The sequence below is a fragment of the Microcaecilia unicolor genome, chromosome 4 (assembly GCF_901765095.1).
Source record: "Microcaecilia unicolor chromosome 4, aMicUni1.1, whole genome shotgun sequence".
Classification (NCBI taxonomy): Eukaryota; Metazoa; Chordata; class Amphibia; order Gymnophiona; family Siphonopidae; genus Microcaecilia; species Microcaecilia unicolor.
This window is the reverse complement of record NC_044034.1, coordinates 336057518-336080044: the sequence shown is the minus strand read 5'-3', so window position 1 is coordinate 336080044 and position 22527 is coordinate 336057518. Positions and strand designations below refer to the sequence as shown.

At 42.4% G+C, this 22527-nt stretch overlaps 2 protein-coding genes across 2 annotated transcripts in view; one reads left to right on the top strand and one right to left on the bottom strand.

Annotated features, from left to right (window-relative positions):
* The window catches only part of POLB (DNA polymerase beta), a 53871-nt gene extending 46241 nt beyond the window's left edge, over nucleotides 1–7630 (top strand). The window contains exons 13-15 of the mRNA XM_030202074.1: nucleotides 1091–1152; nucleotides 3007–3146; nucleotides 7280–7630. Coding sequence (XP_030057934.1) covers nucleotides 1091–1152; nucleotides 3007–3146; nucleotides 7280–7374 — 297 coding nt within the window. The 3' untranslated portion in view covers nucleotides 7375–7630. The remainder of the gene's footprint in view (nucleotides 1–1090; nucleotides 1153–3006; nucleotides 3147–7279) is intronic.
* A 7825-nt stretch (nucleotides 7631–15455) lies between these two features.
* Nucleotides 15456–22306, bottom strand: DKK4 (dickkopf WNT signaling pathway inhibitor 4). The gene is made up of 4 exons (XM_030199644.1): nucleotides 22196–22306; nucleotides 21079–21229; nucleotides 17959–18102; nucleotides 15456–16187 (listed from the first exon to the last, which is right to left on the bottom strand). Exons 1-4 carry the CDS (start codon nucleotides 22304–22306, stop codon nucleotides 15937–15939), a joined length of 657 nt encoding a protein of 218 aa, XP_030055504.1. The 3' UTR covers nucleotides 15456–15936.
* Between the last annotated feature and the right edge of the window lie 221 nt (nucleotides 22307–22527).

The window sequence follows — 22527 nt, the reverse complement described above, 5'->3', positions numbered from 1 at the left end:
AGCAGTCTGTGTCTAATGCCTCATTAATTTTTCCATTTGCTTTGTGAGAGTTTGTGTGAGCTTTTATTTGTTACCCTTGTAAAGCGCCCATCTTTCCTTTTTGATTGTAAAAGAAATGCCTACCAGCTTCTTTTGTCTTTGAGATTTCTCTGTGTTCACGTTGGCTGTTAGCAGCAGACTGGTTTACAACTGGAATTGGACATGTTGTATAGTTCTCCCCCTTTCCTTGATGAAATGTAGCAGAAAATCTCACAGGAGTGCAATGAGCAGCTCTGCCTAAGTGTGTTTGGAGGCTCATGTAACTTTGTAGGTCTGTGTGCCTTCAAAATGAGCACCTAAATTAAATTGTCACTTCACCTTCCATTGCCTCAGGTCCAGCTTAAATTCACTTGGACAGGGAAATACTTCAGTAACTGAATGCAAATCACCTTGAGCTCAGATTTGGGGGGGGAAAGCAAGTAATGAGTCTAAATTGTAAAATCCAAGTCTTTATATTAATCCTAGTTATAAAATCTTTTTTTTTTCCAGTAATTTTTTTTCAGTTGCTCCTCTTGATATTTTGCTGTATCATCTATTCCATTTCAGGTAGCACTCTTGTTATCCAGGATATGCTGATAATTGAAATGAAGTTATGATAAGGAAATACACAACCCTATGCTATGATTATGATCATACAATGCTTTTTTTTTTTTTTTTTTTGGTAAATGTTTTGTCCTTCAGGAAGCAATTCATGGTGCTTCATCAGTGTTTCTTTAAAAAGGATAACTGGCGTAATGTGTCCTCGCTTTTATGCCTTCTGTATGTTCCTGGTGGCAAGGAAGAGGTAGGATACAATAGTATGTGTACCTTAGAAAATGCCAAGTATGCGCACTTTTTACTCCCCAGACCTAAATCTGCCTAAAAAAAAGAAATAGGCCTGCTTAATACAGCTAAATGTTGTGAAGCACATATGCACCTTTTAGCTTCTCTGAAGGGAAAATATTCAGGCAAATCGCTTTATCCAGATGAACTGCTTTGACAATTGGTCTCTCAAGGTGAATTGAGATGTCTTTTGAGAAATTTGGTTAACGTTGTTTATTTTCCTTCCCAGGGGGTGTGTCTGTTACACGGTGAAAGTGGAGAGAGTTATCCATTTAGAAGAATTGACATCAGGTAATGTTGTACATCTAGTGAACTATACACAGTGCAGTAATTTATCTAGTGTCTTATTACAAATGAAACAGGCAGACCTTTGGAACCAGGTCAGCACAACTTCAGTTTCTAGAGAGCCTCTTTTCTTCCCTGTACCTGTCAGCTGCTTTCAAGGGTAGTGTGGCTCCTGCCAGCAGATGATACAGAAAGGAGCAAAGGGAATGTAGTGATAAATACTTTACTCCCTCGTTACACCATGGGGGTCTGCAGCTGCTGTCAAATCTCTTCAGCTAATTGATGGTACTAGAAGATGGGGCTAGAGGGACTGGAAGACATGGAGAGGAAGGGAGACAAAAGGAGAAAGTATTAGGGGAAATATGGGTAAGATATATAATAAGAAATGGTAAAATGAAGAAGAATGTAATATTCTCCATGGGCAAGCAGGATATAATCAGCCACACACATGGGTAACGTTCCTGATGGTGCCAGGATGGATTTTCTCTCCTGGAGACTAGAAGAACTCTGAGCATGTCTGAACACTCCCTCCTGTGTGACCATTACTCATCCCCCTCAGATTTTTCATCCTTCAGCAAGCAAGATCAGATCTACCGTCTCTCATTTGCAGTTAAGGAAAACTGAAGCTAAAAGGGGTCCACCCTCCTTTTATGCTGTCCTTAAGAATTTTCAACAATGTTGACACTCCAAGAGGGCCATTTATAGCTGCCTCCACATAGTTTAATCCAACAGACCTTTTTATCAGGCACCCACGTAGCTCAATGGAAGCAGTTTTCATCTACACCTTCTCTTCCAAAGGGCCACATTTTGGTACCTGAAAGTTTAATGTTGTCAGCAATTTAGACCCCTACCCCCTCCCTGGGCCTTTCTCATGGCACCATGATCCTAAAGGTGTATACCTACACTTCTGCTTTTCAAAGTAAGGCAATTACATACAATTCACTGAGGTAAAATCTCTTGGTGCACTTCAGGTAAGATTTCTGTTATGATTTGTGACCTCCCTCATGTAGGCAAGACAGCAGGTACCTACAAAAAAATTGATCTGGGGGGACTATGAAAAATGTGAACAAGGCAATGAACAAGAACATAAGGATTTAAAAGACTTTTCCTTAATATTGGAGGATTCGTTCTCTGAGGTTTCTGATAGAGCTACACTATTGGTTTAGTTTGTATTTGAGCAAGACCTTGATGCGGTTATGAGAATGTATTTTAAAAATGCACGGCAAAACTTTTGTGGTCAAAAACTTTTGATGATCCCAGATGTTGCTAAACCTACCCAAGATAGGCAAAAGCTTTTCCCATGTATGAGAAAAGACGTTAAGAAGGTTGGGGTAACATTCTTGCTGGCATATCCTTGTAAATGCATTATAAGATATCTGAGGATAAAATATGTTTTCTTTGTGCCTGAACAATTGAAATCTTTTTTAAATTTAAAAAGGGTGTCCAATAATGTTATGTCATCTTGCTATTATGGTGTAGTAATGGATAATTTGTAGGTTATGGCCTTTTCTTCTATTTTTGATAAAGCTTGCTAGCTTTACCTTTTTTCCTCATTTGATCTCCTCATATATGTGGCCACTCTCCCCATTTTGTGGTCTGAGGAAGGGAAGTATAATATGATGTAAGGTTACTTATTTGTTTTAGTCTTTATTAAGAGTTTAATTTTTCTATATTGCATCCCTGTTTTTTTTCATATAACAAATACTTGTAAATTGTATCTTATGTATTATAAATACATGATTAAAAAAAAAAGACAGACTTGCAGGTTTCAGATGTGGCTAGTCAGTTTTTGTTGTATTAAGTAATTTTATATGCACGTATTTATATATGTATTTCTTTTTATCTGTTTTACATGTTCAGGTTGATTCCAAAGGATCAGTATTACTGTGGGGTTCTCTATTTCACAGGCAGTGACATTTTCAATAAGAATATGCGAGCCCATGCTTTAGAAATGGGCTTCACACTGAATGAATATACAATCCGTCCACTGGGAGTCACAGGTGAGTTCAGGTTCACAGATCTGGTCCTGTGGAACTCCTGCAGAAGTGAGCTTTAGGATATCCACCAGGAGTATTCCTTAGACCTTGCTACATAGTGAGGTCTTGGGCTGGGTTATGTATTGGGGTTATGATGATTGTATTGTATTCTAACATTCATTTTTAATAGTGTAAAACCGCTTTGGTGTTTCTATTTGTGAAATGTAAGAAAAATACAGGAAGATGCTGATGGAGGCAGTCACACTTTAATAGGACTCCCCTAACTTGATCAGTTTGAGATTTAGTTTTCTCATTCCCAGCTGAGCAGTTTGGATCCATGAGCAGTTCATTATGGTGCCCAGGTGTATGAAGAATGGTGCAGACTGCCAGATAGCAGAATTTTGTAAAGAGCCACCAGGACTGGAAGTGAACAGTGCAGAGTAGCCTGTTGAGCAGGGGCAAAATGGTGTGCAGACAAGACCACAGGAGGAGGTGGAGTACTGGGAGTGGGTGCTACTAGAGCTGCAACAGATACATTCAGACTTTGTCCAAGGGATACGGGATGTGAAGACAGGTATTTCTGGCCTAGAGTTGAAATAAGGAGGGCCTAGTGCAGAGAGTGGAGTAGTTGGAGCACAGAGTACTTGATCTGGAGAACTGGGAGTCCAGAGCGGTGGTACCATTGGCACATCTGTGACATTTCAGGAGAAGATTATAGACTTAGAGGACAGATTAAGGTGGTCCAACATCTGAATCGTGGGCTTGCCAGAGTAGGCAGAGGGGAGAGATGTCTTGACATTTCTGGAGCAGATGCTTATTAAGCTGCTCAAATTGGGTGAAACGGACCCAAGTGTACTCTTGGAAAGAGTGCACTTGGTTCTAGGATGGAGCTGGGCCAATACTTCCCTAGGCTGATGAAGCTTCACAAGTTTGCCACAAAGGAGTGGATCCTCTGGAAGACCAGGGCGATAACACAGAATATGAGGGTCAAAATGTGGAAATTTTTCATGGCTGGGGCATGTGATTTTTTTTTTTGTGCATGTGCTCAATAGATAGAGAAGAGGAAGAACAGGATCGACTGATAGTGAATATTAGACTTAACGAGTGGGAACTTAAGCTGCCAGGGCACGGAACTATGTGCTAAGGGGGCAGCTTAATGCATTGCTTGCAGGAGAAGATTGTTTATATGATGGCACAGATGAAGCATATGTACTTTGAGAAGGAAGCTAGACCAGAGGTTGAGAAGAGGCTAATAGCCAGATAGATGCAAGGGATCAGAATTTAGAGCTGGGGTGAAGGTAATTAAATGAGGAGGGTGGATATTGGAGAAGCCTAAAGATGCTGCAAATCCTTTCAAGGATTATTATACAGAGCTTTACATATACCAGGGAAAAGTGGTAAGAGGGGTCCTGGAAAGGTTTTGTGGGCAAATAACGACTCCCAAGTACTCTGGAAGAGATGCAAAGCACCTATGTAGACTTGTAGGCGTTTAGAAATCCTTAATGCCATTCAGCAATTGAAGGCAGGAAAAGCATGTGGATTAAATGGGTTTGGCACTGATTTTTACAAGGCTTTGGGCGATATGGTAGTTTTGGTAGTTGTTAGATACACAGGTTCTGCCCCAGTCCTATATTGCAGTGATTCATAAGAAGGGACAGTGAGCAGAGAATTATGTATCATACTGACCCATGGTGAAGATGGACACAAAACTTTATGTGAAGGTGTTGATAAATAGACTAAAGGTAATGGTGCCTCTTCTAGTTCATAGAGATCTAAGTGGGTTTTGTTGCAGGAAGGAGAAGGAGTGATAACTTTTATAGGAAATTATGGATTTTATAGAAAGGGAATAAGGAAAAAGAGGAGGTGGTTTTGTTCACCCTGAATGCTGAGAAGACATTTGTCGGGTGGAGTTGGGAATATATAGACTTTATCTCATCGTGCAGTTGGTTGAGGGAGAAGTTTTGTATTTGGGTTATGACTGTATTAGCTGTGGAGTGATGGTTAATGGATGTGTCCAATTTTTTTTCAGCTTTCCCAAGGAACAAGGCAGGGGTGCCCTTTGTTGCCACGTTTTATGATGGTAATGGGTGGTCTCACGGAGAGAATATGTAGGGAAGGACAGATCAGGCAGGTATGGGTGGTGAAAGAGGAGTATAAAATTACTCTTTGCGGATGATTTGCTCTTGTATTTGCTGGACACAGAGAACTTATTTTTCCACGACTACATGGCAACACTGATTGGAAGTAGCGAATGAATGGTGAAGGATAATAGGGAAGAGGAGTGAGTCTGTTCTCTGGTGGGTGGGAGGTTTTGAGAATGTAATCAGAGCAGGGTTTCCCTGTTAACGTTTATTCAGGCAGTTATTTCAGAATGGGGTGTTTTGTACTTTGGTTAGAATTTCAAGATGAATTTCGGCTGCCGCATTTGCTTCTCTATGGATACTTAGAAATTGCATGGAGTCTGTTTAGAGAGGAGTAATAAAGAACGGTTTGCTCGGGAGCCAACAGCACTGGAAACTAAAGTGTTTTTAAGGAAAAGAGTGAAGGGGAGGATTTATAAATGTGTGCATAAGCAACTTGAAGGAGGGGAGCTGGGAGACCAAGGAGTGTGGCAAAGAGAGTTGTGGAAGGAAATAGGCAATGTCTTGAGCAGTATAGAAGAGCTGTTTGTGTGACCATTGTTGGGCAGCAATATAAAGTTTTGGTGTGTGGCTACCTGACTCCGGCATGGTTTGGAGCTATGAGTAGAGGGTATAGTCGGAGGCATAGGTAGATGGGTCGCCAGGGGAGCGACTGCTCCCCCAAACGGACTTCTGACAGCACCGGCGCCTATTTTTCACACGATCTGTCACTTGTAAAATAGGTGCCATCAGCAGTCCGCTCTCTGCTCTCCCCTCCTCCCCCCCACGGTGGACTATGCACACTCAGTGCGCAGATAGAATGCACATGTGTGATCACACTTGCTTCTGTCACGAGAGGACATGTATTATGTGCAAATAGCACACTTGAAGCGTGCTCACTATGTAGTGTGTGCTGTTAACACTCCTTTTCATGCAAACGCAAAACAAATGCTTTCTGGGTGCCCATCTCTATTATAGTGAAGTATGTTGGAGGGGGTGCGGCTTACGAAGGATGTTATTCCATATTATATGCAAATGCTTGGTTGAAATACTGGGGGAGAGAGAGGTTCACTCAGATGTTCCTCTGGAGTACAAGATGGAGTTAATCTCCTTGCTGCTGGCGGGGCTGGGGGAAGAGCCTTCAGTTCAGTTAGCTAGGAAGATAGTTCTGGGATCTAGGAGATACTTCTGGGTTTGTAGAAAAGACCTAATGCATATACAGTGACACACAGTGGTGGTCAGAAATGGGTACAGTGATGGAGGTGGAGTTATCTTCCCAGGTACATGGATGTTTGGAGAAAGCACAAAATATGTGGGCAGTGGCATTTCTAGGTTGGCTGGCACCCAGGGCGGATCTTTCTGCGCATCACCTCCGCCCCGCAAGCGCATCGCTGCTGCGCATCGCTCTTACCTCCTGGGGGTGCAGGGAGCAGTCATGCGGCTGTCTGTTTCGTTGGTTCGCTGCCCCAGAACAGAATGTAACGTCAGGGGGAGCAGGGAACCAGCGGAGCTGACAGCCGTGCGGCTACTCCCTGCACCCCTTTGCAGTGTACACCCGGGGCAGACTGCCCCCACCACCCCGCCCTCTATGCTACTGGATGCGGGATCTGGAGTTGGTGTCCATGGGGCGACAGAGCTGTGAAAGAATGAGATGTGGGTGGCTAGCTGGGTACTGAGGACTTGCGGGAGGATGGGAGAGGGCAGAGTGTTCACCCTTGTGTGTGGATGATTTGATTAATTTGCCTTTAGGTGACCCAGGGATGGGGAGGTACAGGGAAGGGGGGTGGGGGGATGTTGTTAATTTAGAAGCTGGGAAATTAAGAGAGTAAATTTAAGGAAAAAATTAGATCAAAAATACATATGTTCTAGGGGCCAAGGTAATATGAACATTTTTTTTTTTTTTTTTTTTTTTTTTTGAAATCCTGAAAAAGCAGATGTTGAGTTTCTTGGGGTCATTGCTGTTAATACGACACTACCTTCTTCAGGAAAGCAAGGGACTATGCCACCTCAGTGTATAACTTTAAATTGTCTTTCCAGGTGTTGCTGGAGAGCCTCTCCCAGTACAGAGTGAAGAGGACGTTTTTGAATATATCCAATGGAAGTATCGAGAGCCTAAAGACCGAAGCGAGTGAACTTTCAAGATTAAGAAGCAACTGGGAGTTCACACTTAAAGCTTAGTGTAGTATACAGGAGGTGTCACTCTTAGTCTGTATTGCAGTAGGGCATTTGTGGATGCTCCTGTGCAGTGGTAGAATAAGTTGTTTTTGAACTGCAACTTTTTAAGGGATGGCTGTGTTTTGTTTTTATTTTTTTGTAAGAATCAGCATATTGGGCTGTAATTTTGGAAATCACATCTGTCTAAAATAAAACCTTTTTTATATTATGAAAGTAGTGCTGTGGTAGTAGGGAACTTCAATTTTTAATTATGCTTATTGACATTTTTAGAATGAGTACCAGCCATAATCCATCGTTAATCCTTCATAGGTCGCCCTTATCAGCCATTGTCAGTCTCACTGCTGTAACTTTGTACCAAATGTATCTCCTAAATGCCTGCTTTCACACCTCCATCCCGCCCTCCCAGACTGTCAATCCATCCATAAATGGAACCTAGCTCCTATGAGACTTCCCGCTCCCTTCTCGCTTTTGGTCGTATGATGCCAGACCCTCTTCTATTTGTTATAAACAGTGGGAAGAGCAAGAGCACACTGTTGCAGGTTTAGCACTCCTGTACACAAGAATAAATTCTAAATTAGAAGCCATCCCCAACATAAACTCCAGACTGTTCTGAAATTGGAAGTCCTTGCCCTTAACCACCAAGACTTCCTGAGCTGGTACGTCAAGCTCCATCTCTGGCCGTCTTCAAATCTAAGCTAAAAGCCCACCTTTTTGATGCTGCTTTTAACTCCTAACCCTTATTCACTTGTTCAGAACCCTTATTTTATCATCCTCACTTTAATATTCCCTTATCTCTTGTTTGTCCTGTTTGTCTGGCCTAATTAGATTGTAAGCTCTGTTGAGCAGGGACTGTCTCCATGTTCAAGTGTACAGCGCTGCGTAAGTCTAGTAACGCTTTAGAAATAAGTAGTAGTAGTAATCATCTTATAGATCTCCTGCTGAAAACAGTGGAAAAGTATGTGTGTGTGTGTGTGTATACCCTTTTGTCCATATCCTGTCTTTCTATACAACTTTGAATGTTTTGCATAGATAGTAGCAGTATGGGATGAATTTATAGTCCTCTCATATTCCTCCTGGGTTGTTGCACAGCCCTGTTCAGAGTCCATGTCTGGGCAAGTCTGAGAGAATTCCTGCAACCTTCCAAATCTTTGTATGTCTATTCCCAGTTAATCTCCATACCTTGAAAACCATGTGTACAACTACTTTCAATGCCTTTGTGAGCTGGTAAGGAGGAAGCATCAGCCTGGAACTCCCCATTTTGGTCAGGGCCGAATCATCTTTAAAAAAATTAAAGACTGCAGTAAAAACCTGGCTTTTTCATAAGGCCTACAATACAGTTTCCTGAGTTTGGGTGCACTCATATCACTGAAGGGGGAACTTCCGCAGGAGATTTCAGGGGGTTTGCCAGTTCTCCCAGCACAGGATGGGTCCAAGATGCCGCGTCTGGCCGGCATAGAGGACCTCGAGGAGGTCCTTTCCCTCGGGTCTGAGCCTCTGGTGGAGGCAGACGAGGATATTGGGGTGTTGGGACTCTGGGTCCCTGGACGAGCCTTCTGGGGCTCATCTGGGTGAGAACCTGTCAGTAGTGCGTATTTTTCGGTGTCAAGAGTTGCGCTCGCTGTTGGTGGAGGTTCTCCAGACTTTGGTGTCGGAGAACCCCCCCTCAAGTGTCCAGAAAAGGGGATCCACTTTTCAAAGGGTTCTGCAGACCTCCTCAGACCTTTCCATATCATGAGGATTTGAAGGACTGGTGGAGGCGGAATGGCAAGTTCCGGATTCGCCTTTGCGAATTGGTCACTCTGTGGCTCAACTTTATCAGCTCCCTCAAGTAGATCTTGAGACCTTTCTGCTCCCTAAGGTGGACACGCTGGTGACAGCGGTTACTAAGAAGACGGCCATCCCTGTTGAGGGTGGGGCATCCCTTAGAGATCCGCAGGATGAAGTCTTTATTAAAGTGCTCCTTCGCAGTATCCGCCTTGGTCTTGCAGGTGGCCATTTGTGGGGTTTATGTTGCTCGGGCTTGTTTTCGCTGGGCTGAGCGTCTTCCAGATGTCCTGGACGATTGCTGTCATGAGGCTGCAGATGTCTTCAGTTTGGAGATTGGCACTGCCTTTCTGGCGGATGCCATGTATGACTTGGTTCGGGCCTCCACGAAGAACCTGGCTCTGGGTAGTGGCAGAGTGCCGCTTCTTATGGCTTTGGCACTGGGAGACGGATTTAGCGTCCAAGGTGCATCTGAGTCAGCTCCCCTTCCAGGGGAAGCTTCTTTTCGGTGATGACTTGGAAAAGCTGGTCAAGGGTTTGGGCGAGTCCAAGGGGGCTCGGCTTCCTGAAGATAGATCCCGTTTGGTCCCTCGGTCGGCGACTCATGGTCGCCTCAAGGAGTCGCACAGATATAGGCCGGGTAAGGGAATAGGTTCCCAGCGCCCTCGGTTCTGGAATAGAGGCCAGTTCTTTCAGCCCTTTCGGGATAGCCGAAGAGGTTTTCGCGACGGGGGATCCGGAGACACTGGCACTGCCAGAGCTTCCCAGTGAAGTTACGGGGACCCTGTCTTCAGGTCTGCTCATAGGCGGCAGGCTGCAGCTGTTTTAGGCTCATGGCATTGTAGCCCAAAATAGGCCAATTCTGATAGTGCTGGAAACACAAAAGGGAATGAAGGAAACTGCTGGATCTTGTGCCACACCTTCAAACTTTCTTGGCCCCTCAGCACTGGGGTGATGGTTGATAGATATCCCAAGACCCCCAGGACTCTACAGGCAATTCACTTCCTCATGAAACCTTGTTTATTTATTTGTTTGTTTATATAAGCTTTTGTATACCACCTACTGAAAATAATTGAAGTAGCTGACAAGTGAAATCACCATTCAAAACCTTCCTTTTCCCACACTTTAACATTTCCTGGTTATTCTTGACCTAACCCTGTATTACTATCAAATAAACACTACACAAATACCCTGCACTTACGTCAGTATAGCCACTATTCTGACATGAGTAAAGCCAAGATATTAGTGCTTTACAAAATGACCCATAATGGTCCAGTAGGCATTTTGTTCCACAGCATGGGTGCTGCTTTTGAGAATGTTCTAGACTTCCATCAAACACACGTGTAAGATTTGCAGTGATGGATGTTCCCTACTTCTAAAACAACATTATTGGTTACCAGTTGCCTATAGGATAAGGTTTAAAGTGCTTACTTTAATGCATAAGACTCTCTAAAACTCTCTTTTATATATTTCCTCGCATATTTTTCCTTACATTGCTATATACAGAACACAGACTTTGAAAGTCTGTGTTCTGTATATGGCAGTCCAGATTAGGATGGGCAGGAAAGGGTGTCGGTGGCAACTTCAGTAGCCTGAACCAAGGGCAGTGCTGGGCAGATTGTACAGTCCGAGTCCTGTAAATGACAGGACGGATTTGGGTAGGATGAGTGGGCTTTGACGTCAACTCCAGTGGTTGGAACATAAGGACAGAGCCGGGTGGACCTCTACAGTCTGTCCCAGAAACACCAAAGAAAGACCGTGATCAAGTATATAATATCACGTTCATTGTTGATTTTAGTCATGAATTGATAATGAGTGTGAATGTTGGGCAGACTGGATGGATCTTTATCTGCCATCACTTACTATGTTACTCCTCGTGTTCTTTGCTCTGTAGATGACTGCTGCCTTCATCTGCCTCCCCTGTCTTCTGCTCACTTGGAAATCACCCAGTTGTCTGCATTTTTTCACCTTGTACCATCCCTTTGGAATTCATTACCAAAACTTCACTTTGAAATGTCTTTTCCAAAATTCAAACCCGGTTTGAAAATCCCCTTCTGTTTTCAAACACATATGAATCCTAACTCCATTGTCCATTTTACCTTGGCTATTGGTTATCTGAATTAGCAGCATCTCTACCTCTGTCCTTCCTATTTCTTATTTCTGCCCTTATCTTTCCTGTCATCATTTTGTAGTTCCTTTCCTACTATTGAATTGTTTTTTATTGTAAAACTGCCTTGCAAAAGGCAGTATATTTAAAATCAATAAATCATAACTTCCAGATAATTTGAAAAAAGTATGTGCAGGGGTAAAAGGTCCCGAGGTACAGCCTAACTGGTTTATTTGTACTCTAAACATATCCCATCTAGGTAGCAACTCCTTCCAGGAATGTTCATCACGCTACATAATTTCATGATACTTCAGCTTCCACACAACCTGCTTCTCTCAAACTTATCCCACAGTGTTTTCCAGATTATAAGGTAATAATTCCAACGTAGGTTAACTAAGAGAGACCCAAATTCTTTTATTTTCCTTGTCTGTATTGAAATTGAATTTGCAGGATCTGAACCACATTCCACAACTGTATATCTTGATACCTCTTATTCCTCAAAATCTCCTGATAAGGGAAACGAGCCCATTAAGACAAAAAGCATCAGACTTGGTTCTTTACCAGAAACTAAGGAACCCCCCTGCATTAAGTAGAACTTCCCCTGTGGGGGAAAAACTGAAAAAAAAAAAACATTTTTATGCTTCAACACTATACCAGACCAAATCCCTAAGTCAATTACTGTTAACCAAGCAAACTTTGATCTCTCTCCCAACATTAAACTCCTAGGAGTTCAAATAGACTGTGCCCTTTCCCTGGGAGCACAAGTCAACATCCTAGCCAAAAAATATTTTTTACCTAATGAGAAATCTCTGCACCATTCGGAAGTACTTTGAAATCAACCAGTACGAACATCTGGTATATGCGCTGGTGCTATCCGCACTTGACTACTGCAATGTAATATACCTCAGATGCACAAAAACCTTACTCAAGAGACTTCAAACCATTCAAAATACAGCAATCAGACTAATCTTCAGGCTATCAAAATCTGGCAGTGCCTTCCCTTCCTACATCAAAATACACTGGCTTCCCATTGAGGCGAGAATACTTTTCAAGCTGGCCTGTTTCCTCTTTAAAACACTGATCCCCAGCTTTCTACTACCCCATTTCTGCTTTTCAACCTCAACTAGATCAAGGAGACAAGAAGCTGACAAATTTTTCACTTTCCCCCTCATCTAAGGGCAAAAAAAGACTAGCGATCTTCAACAGATCTCTCGCCATTCAAGCAGCCAGACTTTGGAAAGACATTGCCAGAATGTATTCCCCCACACAATCTTATCTTGTGTTCTGAAAACATATTTTAAAAACCTTCATATTTAAGAAATATGTACTGTAATTAGATTCTTACCTACCTCCCCCCCCCCCCCCCCCAAAAAAAAAAAAAAAAAACAGTTGTAATTCTCAGAGGAATGTTCTGATCTCTTTACCCCTTCAAAATGTATGTAAACCACTTAGAACTGAAAAGGTTAGTGAGATATAAGCCCCAAATGTAATGCGGATGTTATGTCTCTTCTACATTGCCAGTTTAACTGGGAATGAGATTATGGAAAAGTTTGTTCATTCTTTCCAAAAGTGTCATCATTTCTCCTGGACTGGCAAATGTGACCCACTGATGAGATTCTTCAGTTTGCTGGACAAAGTCATGCACACATTTCAAACCTAAGTTTCGATATCTCCATATGCAGCTAGCTTCCTTTGTTTGAAACTTTAACCAGAAGAAATAAAAATGTGATGACCCTACAGCTTCACTGAGCTCTCACAGGTCCACACAGTCGTGAATTGTACCAGTCTTACTCTTGGTGATCTCCCTCTGGCTTTAGTATTAATGCATGCTTGACATGCCTATGGTGTGATATAGTTGCAGTTCCAGAGAAGGAGCTGCATGCCATTAGTGACATCAGAATTCAAACACAATAATCGTGCAAAAAATGTGATTTTTTTAAATAAAGATTTTGGCTATTTAATATCTTGTAATCCATTATGAACAATTGTTTGGAATAGCAGAATATAAATATTCTTAGTAAATATAACCAATTTTATCAAACAGCCAAATGTTGATAATAATTGAAATGAACCTTCTAAACAACAAAAAAATAATGTATGAAGACCATTCTTTATACTATGTTAAATTTACAATCCCAACGTTCCTCTCATTTTTAATATGATTAACTATAAAAAATAACTTTTGCAAATGGTTCTCTGGGTTATTCTGCATGTGTATAGACTACAAGTTTAGGTTTAAATTGTGGGTAATAGGATTCTTCAAAGTGAAATATGCCAGTGGTTCCCAAACCTGGTCTGGAGGCACCCCAACCAGTCAGAATTTTGGGATATCCACAATGAATGTTCATATGAGAGATTTGCATGCACTGCCTCCACTGCATGCAAATCTCACAAATATTTATTGTGAATATCCCGAAAACCTGACTGGCTGGGGTGCCTTCAGGACCAGACTTGGAAACACTGGCATACACTATCACCTTGATATGACAGAACTGTGTGTTTTAAGCCTGTAACACTGCCTTAATTCTTGAAGTGTATTTCTCTAGTTTGACCAGCAGATGGTGCATGTTATGTTTTAAGCTGTTACAAAGAGCTGATCTTTCCTCCTTTAGTTAACACAGATAAATGAAATGCCTGCAGTGATGTAACCAGCTATTTTTAAAACTTGTTCTGGGCATTTTGGATTTTACGGGCTATTGCTCAAGTCTTAGCCAGGAAGAAAAGAGAGCAGGATCTCTTTGCTGAGGCTCAGTGAACAATTATATGTCCTGATCTTCCCAGGTAATTTTTTAGAAAGTAAACAGATGTTTAGATAGTTTTATAACTGATCCATATTTCAGTTACCTGTTATTGTTTGCTGATTGCACATTTTATGTTTTACTGTTCAATTTTAAGACAATAACTAGTTGTCAGTTTGATGACTCTGCTGTCTGGGCTGATAAAGAATCCTGGTGGTTTGTGTGTTGGGTCTGTGAGTGCTTTCTGGGAACTGTGGGACCACTGGGAGTGTGGCCCCAATAACCTAGAAATCACTGGGGATAATTTGAGAGTGGGAGACTATCCCAGAGGTGGTTGGGACCCAGTCAGTGGGAGGAGGGTGCTAGTGTAGAGCACAAGCAGCAGGTGCATCTGAGCTCTGCTGGGGATACACCCCTGAGTGGCTGTGGGGTAACCCAAGGCGGGTGGCTAGGCATTTTGTTACACTTGCTATATAAATGCAGTATCTGTCATCCTTGATCTTTTTGCTACACCAATTGTATCTTTTACCCTGGAATGGCAATGCCATAACAGAACTTTGTAAGCCACATTGAGCCTGCAAATAGGTGGGAAAATGTGGGATACAAGTGCAATAAATAAAAAAATCTGAGCTGAACTGCAAGAATCATCAATGTGAAAATTCTTGTACCACAGACCAAGCCAGATGTGGGTGAGGCTGGAAGCCAGCTCAATTTATTCATGTGAACAAATTGCACAATGTAATCACACTAGTTAAAGCATTCATTACCTTCCATCCAGTCACATTGTTGATAGGACAGCTGTACATCTGGGGTTTGTAGAGTTTATTTTAGATAAATATTTCATTGCAAGCTACACAAAATACATTCTTAGAGGTAAGATATATATTAAGTAGTAAATCTTTTTTTAATTGCAATCTGTTTCTGGAGTGGGATTAATTTCCACTTGGAGATGGATGGGTTGCTGCTTTCTCATTTCCACTCCAAAAGGGCAATAAGGTGTCAGGACATTAACCAGAAAAGGGGATATCCAACAAAGCTTGAAAGGTGGTCAGGTAAAATGTGTAAATAAAAATGCATAATTAAAATGTTTGAAACCATGAGCACTTTACCAATTTTGCTACAGTACAATGAAATCACTTGTCATAAATTGGAAGTGTGAAAAAAATTTCAAAGCAATGCATTGAATTGCTGTCCATGTATCTTTATAGAAATTTTTGAAGGCCCTTAAAGTGAATACTGTTGACACACTGTCATGGAGCAGTTATCTTAAGTTTAGATTTATTGATTTGATAAACCACCCATGTAACAATATCAAGTGTGGTTTACAATAAATAAAATACACAACAATGAACAATCAATGGGCCAGACATACAGGAGAGACTGAAAAGAGGAGGAAGCAGAACAGCAGTTAAGATGAAAGCAGTATAGTAGAAATGAAGATGCCAAATAATGGGAATGAGGTGAGCGACTGGCAAAGTAGCAATCGGAAACTGCTGCTCCCAGCCCAGCGAGGCTATTCCAGCTCCAGAAGTAGAGTCCAGAATCTAGTCCCCAAACGCTAGACAGGTTTTTAAGACTGTTAGTCATCCATCTTTATAAAAGAGGGGCTCAGCTTAGAGAAAAATTCATTTTCAGAATTTGGGAAGTAGCAGAAAAGAAAATGTTAAAGCCTTCATTCCATAGGAATTGGCAGGGGTGGCCACTGAACGTGTGTAACGTATTCTGGGGTTGCTGTAATCCAGCTCAACAAACTCGTGAGAGCTCGTACTCTGATACTATTAAGAGCTAGCTAATTATTTTGTGAAACTTGTTCCATCTCAGTATCTGTGTAGTTCATTGGGTGTTCACTCTTGACTAGAACAGTAAAAAGGAGAAATCCTTCTGCTAATTTCTGGCTTTGCACAGCCTTTCTAGCGTCTCTGGCAAACTCGTAGTCGTGATCGTGATGAGGCTGCACTAACCTGAACACGGCAAATTAAACCTGGCCCACAGTCACAGCGCTGAAAAATCTGTGGACCTTGAGCGACACCTTTGTGCTTCCGGGAAGAACAAACTTCCCCTTCTATCAGGATAGGCTTGCAGATTTTGGTCCAGAAGTGACGAGCACAGCAGAGCTCTTGGCCGCAATCAGAAGTGCGTAGGCAGCTGTCCCCCTCTTTTCCTGTGTAGTAATAGAAGCATAGTAAGGTAGGTTGAAGGAGCACTAAGTGTCATATTCTCTATCGGTTCTCTAATACTGGGAACCTGAAGAAGGCAAAATGGAACTCTGTCCTAACAAGTTGCATCTCCCAGTGACGAGATGCAAACTGATGAATGTACATTACAACATTTCAGGGGAGCACTATCCCTGCCTCCCACTACCGGCTCTTGCCACCCAATCTCAGGAGCTTAGCCGAGATTGAGTGGCAAGAGCCGGTAGTGGGAGGCGGTAATAGTGCTGGGCAGACTTATACGGTCTGTGCCAGAGCCGGTGGTGGGAGGCGGGGCTGGTGGTTGGGAGGCGGGGATAGTGCTGGGCAGACACGGTCTGTGCCAGAGCTGGGGGGGGGGGGGGGGGGGAGGCTGGTGGGCAGACATACGGTCTGTGCCCTAAAAAAGACAGGTACAAATCAAGGTAAGGTATACACAAAAAGTGGTACATATGAGTTTATCTTGTTGGCCAGACTGGATGGACCATGCAGGTCTTTTTCTGCTATCATCTACTATGTTACTATGTATATATGGTGTATGGAATTCATGTTCGCCTAAGCGTATTCTATAATATTTACACACGGTATATAAAATACGCTTAGTTGATAGCCCAGTGCCTAAAACTATGCGCCTCCACTTACACCAATGAAAACATGGCATAAATCCCTGTGTGTAGATTTACACGGACCGTGTCATACTCTATAAAAACGCATGCAAATTCAAGAACGCCCATTGCCATGCCCCTTTTGAACTGCATGATTTAGGATGTAGGTGCAGTTTATTACAGCGTACGCTTAGCAAGTTATGCACGTAAATTCTAATTATTGCCAATTAGTGCTCTTTAAGTGCTGTTAACAATGCTGACTGGCTTGTTAAGCCCTTAAGTTACACACATTGTTATAGAACATGCTTAGATTTAGGCGCAGAATGTTAGGTGTGATACATAGGATCCAGAAGTTTATGTTTGAATAGACTTTTCATAGAAATGTATCCCAAACACTTTCGAGTCAGTCACTACAGGAACTCAAAAAAAATGTGCAATTTTTTTTTTTTTGCAAAATGTTTATTGACTTTCACAAAAAGTGTGTGTGTGTATATACCTGTGTATATGTATGTATAGATAAACCAATCAACAACAACCATTAAACCTGAAACACGGTTCACAGAGCACATTTAGTCAAATCATTACTTCCACCAATGTGTCATTCAGAAATGCAGCCAATATTCTCTTTAACATATCCATAGATGTAGCCAGGTCAACTTCCTCTGAAAGTAGATTCAACAGTAATACTCTCCCCAACAGGTACATGCTTGATAACAGCACTAATGAAATGTTAAGTAGTAGTAGTAATACCAGATTTTTTGCTGTCCCCCAAACACAGAAATTAAGAACCTCCAATATTAGAGCACCTGATACATGCAAAGAACAAAAACAGCACGAACTGCTGAGGAGTGTGGATTCAAGGAAGGTATAAAGATGCTCTGGCTAGATTTAAAGGTGCACGCCTTAAGTGAAAATATTTTAATAGAAGAAGGAAAGTGAAGGAGACCTAATAGTAACAGGAGTACAGCAAAGAGCAAAATGTGAGTTTACTTTTTGCCGCAGCTTGGTAAAAGCCCCCCCAAATAAATAAATAAGGCAGAAACACATCAAAATCACTATTCTAAGAAAGCACAAGGAGAACAAAAATGCCAAAAGAGGGAGAAGAACTCCATTTTCTCCCTCCTTTTACTGTTCTTACCTGTTCTGCTTTGGGGCTTGTTAGTGTGTGGTTTCTTTCTCAGTTTGTTCTCCTGAATCTGGTATTGAGTGATCGCTTTTAAATCTTCCTCCTGGTGCTTTTTCTCTTCAGTGGCTGGTGCTTCTGCAACCTGGGTACAAACACCTTGTACAAAACATCAAAATCCCTTGTTAAGATCTAGGACCGTACAGAATATTTGTATTCTACTCAGCCCCTACTCGAATTTGGCCCAATAGTGGTTTAAATTCATATATGAATAGTCTGAGGCACTACTGTGCTAAATCCTACTGAAATAAACACCTGATCTCTAATTTCTTGTTTCTTTTATTATTTATGTTAAAACTCAATGCCCATTATTCGTATTTGGCCGAATAATAAAATATGCTATTCTGTACATCTTCTCTACAAGGAAGGAATTTGGAAAGAGCAAGGATTAAACTCAGTACTTCATTGTTTGCTAAACATGATGGAGAGAGGGGCAGGAGGAGAATGGCATTGCCTACAATAGTATTAGAGGGCTCCTGGACTGTCTTTTTTGAGAAAATGGATGGGTAATTAACACTGTGGAGTGGAGGAGTAGCCTAGTGGTTAGTGCAGTGGACTTTGATCCTGGGGAACCGAGTTCAATTCCCACTGCAGCTCCTTGTGACTCTGGGCAAGTCACTTAACCCTCCATTGCCCCAGGTACAAAATAAGTACCTGAATATATGTAAATCGCTTGAGTGTAGTTGCAAAAACCTCAGAAAGATGGTATATCAAGTCCCATTTCCCTCTTATCACTATGTATCGATGAAAGCATATCAGCCCAGTGAACCTAATCTTTCTCTTGCTAAGCCAACCTCTAACATTTCTGAAAATCAGAAGAATTAGTAAAACTAATCCAATTTATCACACACGCCCTAGGGAGCTTGGTTTTCTGTGTGTAAATGTCTGAAGATCTCCATACGTGAATTACTGGATCTTCCTTTCAGGAATGATGCTTCTGTTTCTACATGTACCATTGATCTACAGTGGAGTCTTCCAAAATGTGATGTACCTGGGTTTGGGTTTTTAATATTGTTTTATTATGTTTTACAGTTTAGGTCTTTGTTTAATATGCATTGTTATTACTTCTTATTACTTCTCCCACCCTACCTCCAGAAAGAAAAATAGATAACACTTTTTTAAATGGATTTGCAGAAATAATTTGGGTACCTAAAAAAAACCAACTCAGTTTTTCATCTACAGTTCAGGCAGACTTCCTTTCTTTTGATGGGAAACAGGATGGACAGTGAACACCCAGCAAGTGTTTTACTAAGCTGCAGTAAAAAATGCACGTGCTTACAAGTGTCATTCCCACGTGTTGTGGCCATTTTTATCATGCGAGTAAAATGGCTGATTTTTCTATATCCAGCATTAATGGCCACATGTTAATTGTCCCATTAGCATGTGAGCACTTAACTATACCTATTTTGTAGGCAGTAATGGGAATGGGATTTGATATACCTCCTTTTTGTGGTAAGGGCTCACATGCTAACCACATGCTAATTGGTTGGTACATGGTAATGTAACGTACTCTTTGACCCCGGCACTAAAAAATAAAGTTTATTTTTTTTTACCACGTAGGGAGCATGGACACATGCAAAAATTACCCTGGGACTCCTGATTGTTCACTTTTTTTGTAAGCATTGTTTTGCTGTGGTAAACACATTAGTAAAAGGGCCCAGCAATGTGGTAAATTGGATGGACCAACTGACCCTTGTATGCCATCTTGTACTACCACCCACTCTAGTGAGCTCCATCTTTGCTGAATTAGAAAATACTAGGGGGGGGGGGCTTTTACTAAGCCATGGTAAAAAGGGCCCTACGCTAGCGGCGGGGGGGGGGGTGTTTTTGCCGTGCACTGTGGCCCTTTTTACCGCAATGGGTAAAAAAAGGTTGAAAATAGCCATGACCATGCGGTAAGATTGGCCATGTGAGGGGGGGGAGCACTTACCGCCACCCATTGAGGTAACTGCCGTGCTAGAAAACAGTGCATGGGAAATGGCGCAGGCTAGGGATGGAACTACTGCCGGCGCCTGCATTGGGCCGCTGGGAGCTCTTTATTGGCGTGCAGTAAGCCGCCTTGTAAAAGGGCCTCTAGATATGAAATTTGGCTATGACCCTTCCACCTCCTTATTCAGAATTGGAATGAAGACTTAACAATTTATCCAAATGTATGTACTGGCATAGGAGCCTACTTTTCAAAATTATTGGGGGTGCTAAGCCCAATGGAAATAACCCCTCCCTGGACACATACAAGGAATTTTCTCAATATTGGGGGTGCTCAAGCACCCACAAAGTCAGCTCCTATGTTTTACTGGCACTGTACATGGAGATCAGCATATCCGTATCTCTGTGTTGTGTAAAACTAGGACCCATGAATACAAATGAATCTTCTTTTGTTAAGACTGAGCTTCCAAAACCTGTCCTGGGACCCTCACAGTCAGTCAGCGTTTCAGGATCTCCAGTGGCGTTCCTAGGGTGCCTGACACCCGGGGCGGATCGCCGGTGCCCCCCCCCCCCCGGTGAAAGGACACACCCCCCGGGTGCATTTTTACTTGCCGGGGGGGGGTGCCATGTGCCTGTCAGCTTCACAGGCGCGTGGCACCCCCCCAGCGGCGTGCACCCGGGGCGGACCGCACCCACCGCCCCCCCCCCCTAGGAATGCCACTGAGGATATCTGTGATGTATATGTATTAGATCAATTTGCAAGTACTGGATCTCTAAAGCATACAGATTTATCTCATAGATATTCATGGTGGACATCTTGGGGAATCCAGAGCAGGTTTTGGGAAGCCCCTGCTTTAAAGCTTGCAAATGCAGCTCCAACATCTAGAACAGTGGTTTTTCAACCCAGTTCTCAGGGACCACAGGACCAGTTGGGTTTTCCAGCTGTGCCTTCAGGACAGGGTTTAGAAGCAATGAATTAGAACTTTGTTTTGGAATCAAATGAAAAGTAAAATAATGACACAGATTTCAGAGAAAGGAAGAAAATCAAGTACTCTCTGAGTACCTCAAGTGTCTCCTTTGCCATTATGCCCAGTTCTGAACCACCCTGCAGTGCAATAGAGTTTAATTGTAGAAATCGGAGCCTCTTACCATTTAAGCAAATAGTTCCTGGGCAGCACATGGAGTTGCGCTGGCACCGTCTCCGCAGCCCATGACATGTGGCACAAAAGGGCAGCTCACCTCCGGAAGCACTGCAGAACTTTCCAGAAGTGCAGTCTCTGTCTAGGGAGCACTGGGGCCCCTGTAGCAAAAAGAAATGATAGCGATAATATCAGCATGTATTATTGCTGGACAACTAGCCTGACTTGGAACGTTCACTCTGGAGCAGTGGATCTTAAGAGGAACAGAATATTTTCCAAAGAGCCATCTATATGAAGCAAATGCTCAATTAATACCGAGAGGGTTTAAGTTCTGGCATTGTTTGATACACGGCTTAAGAGGAAAACATACTACTACTACTACTATTTAGCATTTCTATAGCGCTACAAGGCATACGCAGCGCTGCACAAACATAGAAGAAAGACAGTCCCTGCTCAAAGAGCTTACAATCTAATACACATAATTAACAGATTCAAAAGATATACAACATTTGCAAGGAAATTTTAACACAAAAGAGCCCCCTAAACTCAAAATTCTGGATTTATATAAAAGGAATTCCTTCCTCCTTTTTTGTGTGTTCCTTGCAATGTCAGGAAAAACCTGGATCTTATCCCCAAGAAAAAGATCATTCAAGTGACGATCTTCCAATTTCTTTTAAAAGTATTTCCATGCAGTTTCGTGCGAGTGTCCCTTGGTCTTTGTACTTTTTAAAAGAGTGAAAAATCGATTTACCTTCACCCACTCCACAGCACTCTATGGGCACCAGCTCTCTTCTCTTCCCTTCCTCTCTATAGGCAGCATCTCATCAAATTCTTTCCTTTTTTCTCCTCTCCATTAGCACAATCTCATATCCCCTCCCCCCCCCCCCCCCCCCCCCAGAGCTCCTGTAGCGTTTTCTGTCCACCTGCTCTGCATTCTCTCCTAAACCCCCCACCACCAGCCTTTTCCAGGCAGTTTACAATAATGAACTAGCTAATAAATGCAATGCAATAAAGAAACAAGGCACCATTTAAAACACATCGAGGATAAATTGACTTTGGGAACAGAATATTGTTCAACCTATTTGTGGCTTGTCCCAGATTATTCTGCCCTATTGTGCAGCTCCTACCTTCCTGTTGCCCTGCACTTCTGCAGAACCCTTGATGGTGTTGGAGTCCAGGACCAAGGCGATCACAGGGGAGCAGCCACAAGACATCGCCAGGATCAGGAGAGCTAGCATGCTGCAGAACCACAGGCTCAGGCTTCTTAAACCTACTGAGCGGTCCCGGTCCAAGATGCTCTTTCAGACTGGGCACTTGGAGACAATTCCAGGCACTCTGTGGAAAACGGAAAACACTTGGGGTTTTAACTTGGATTATACCTGGGACAAATATACCTGTGTCTGAGTTTCTTCTGAACTATTTATAGCCTTCCACCCCCCTCTTTTCCTCCTCCTCATCC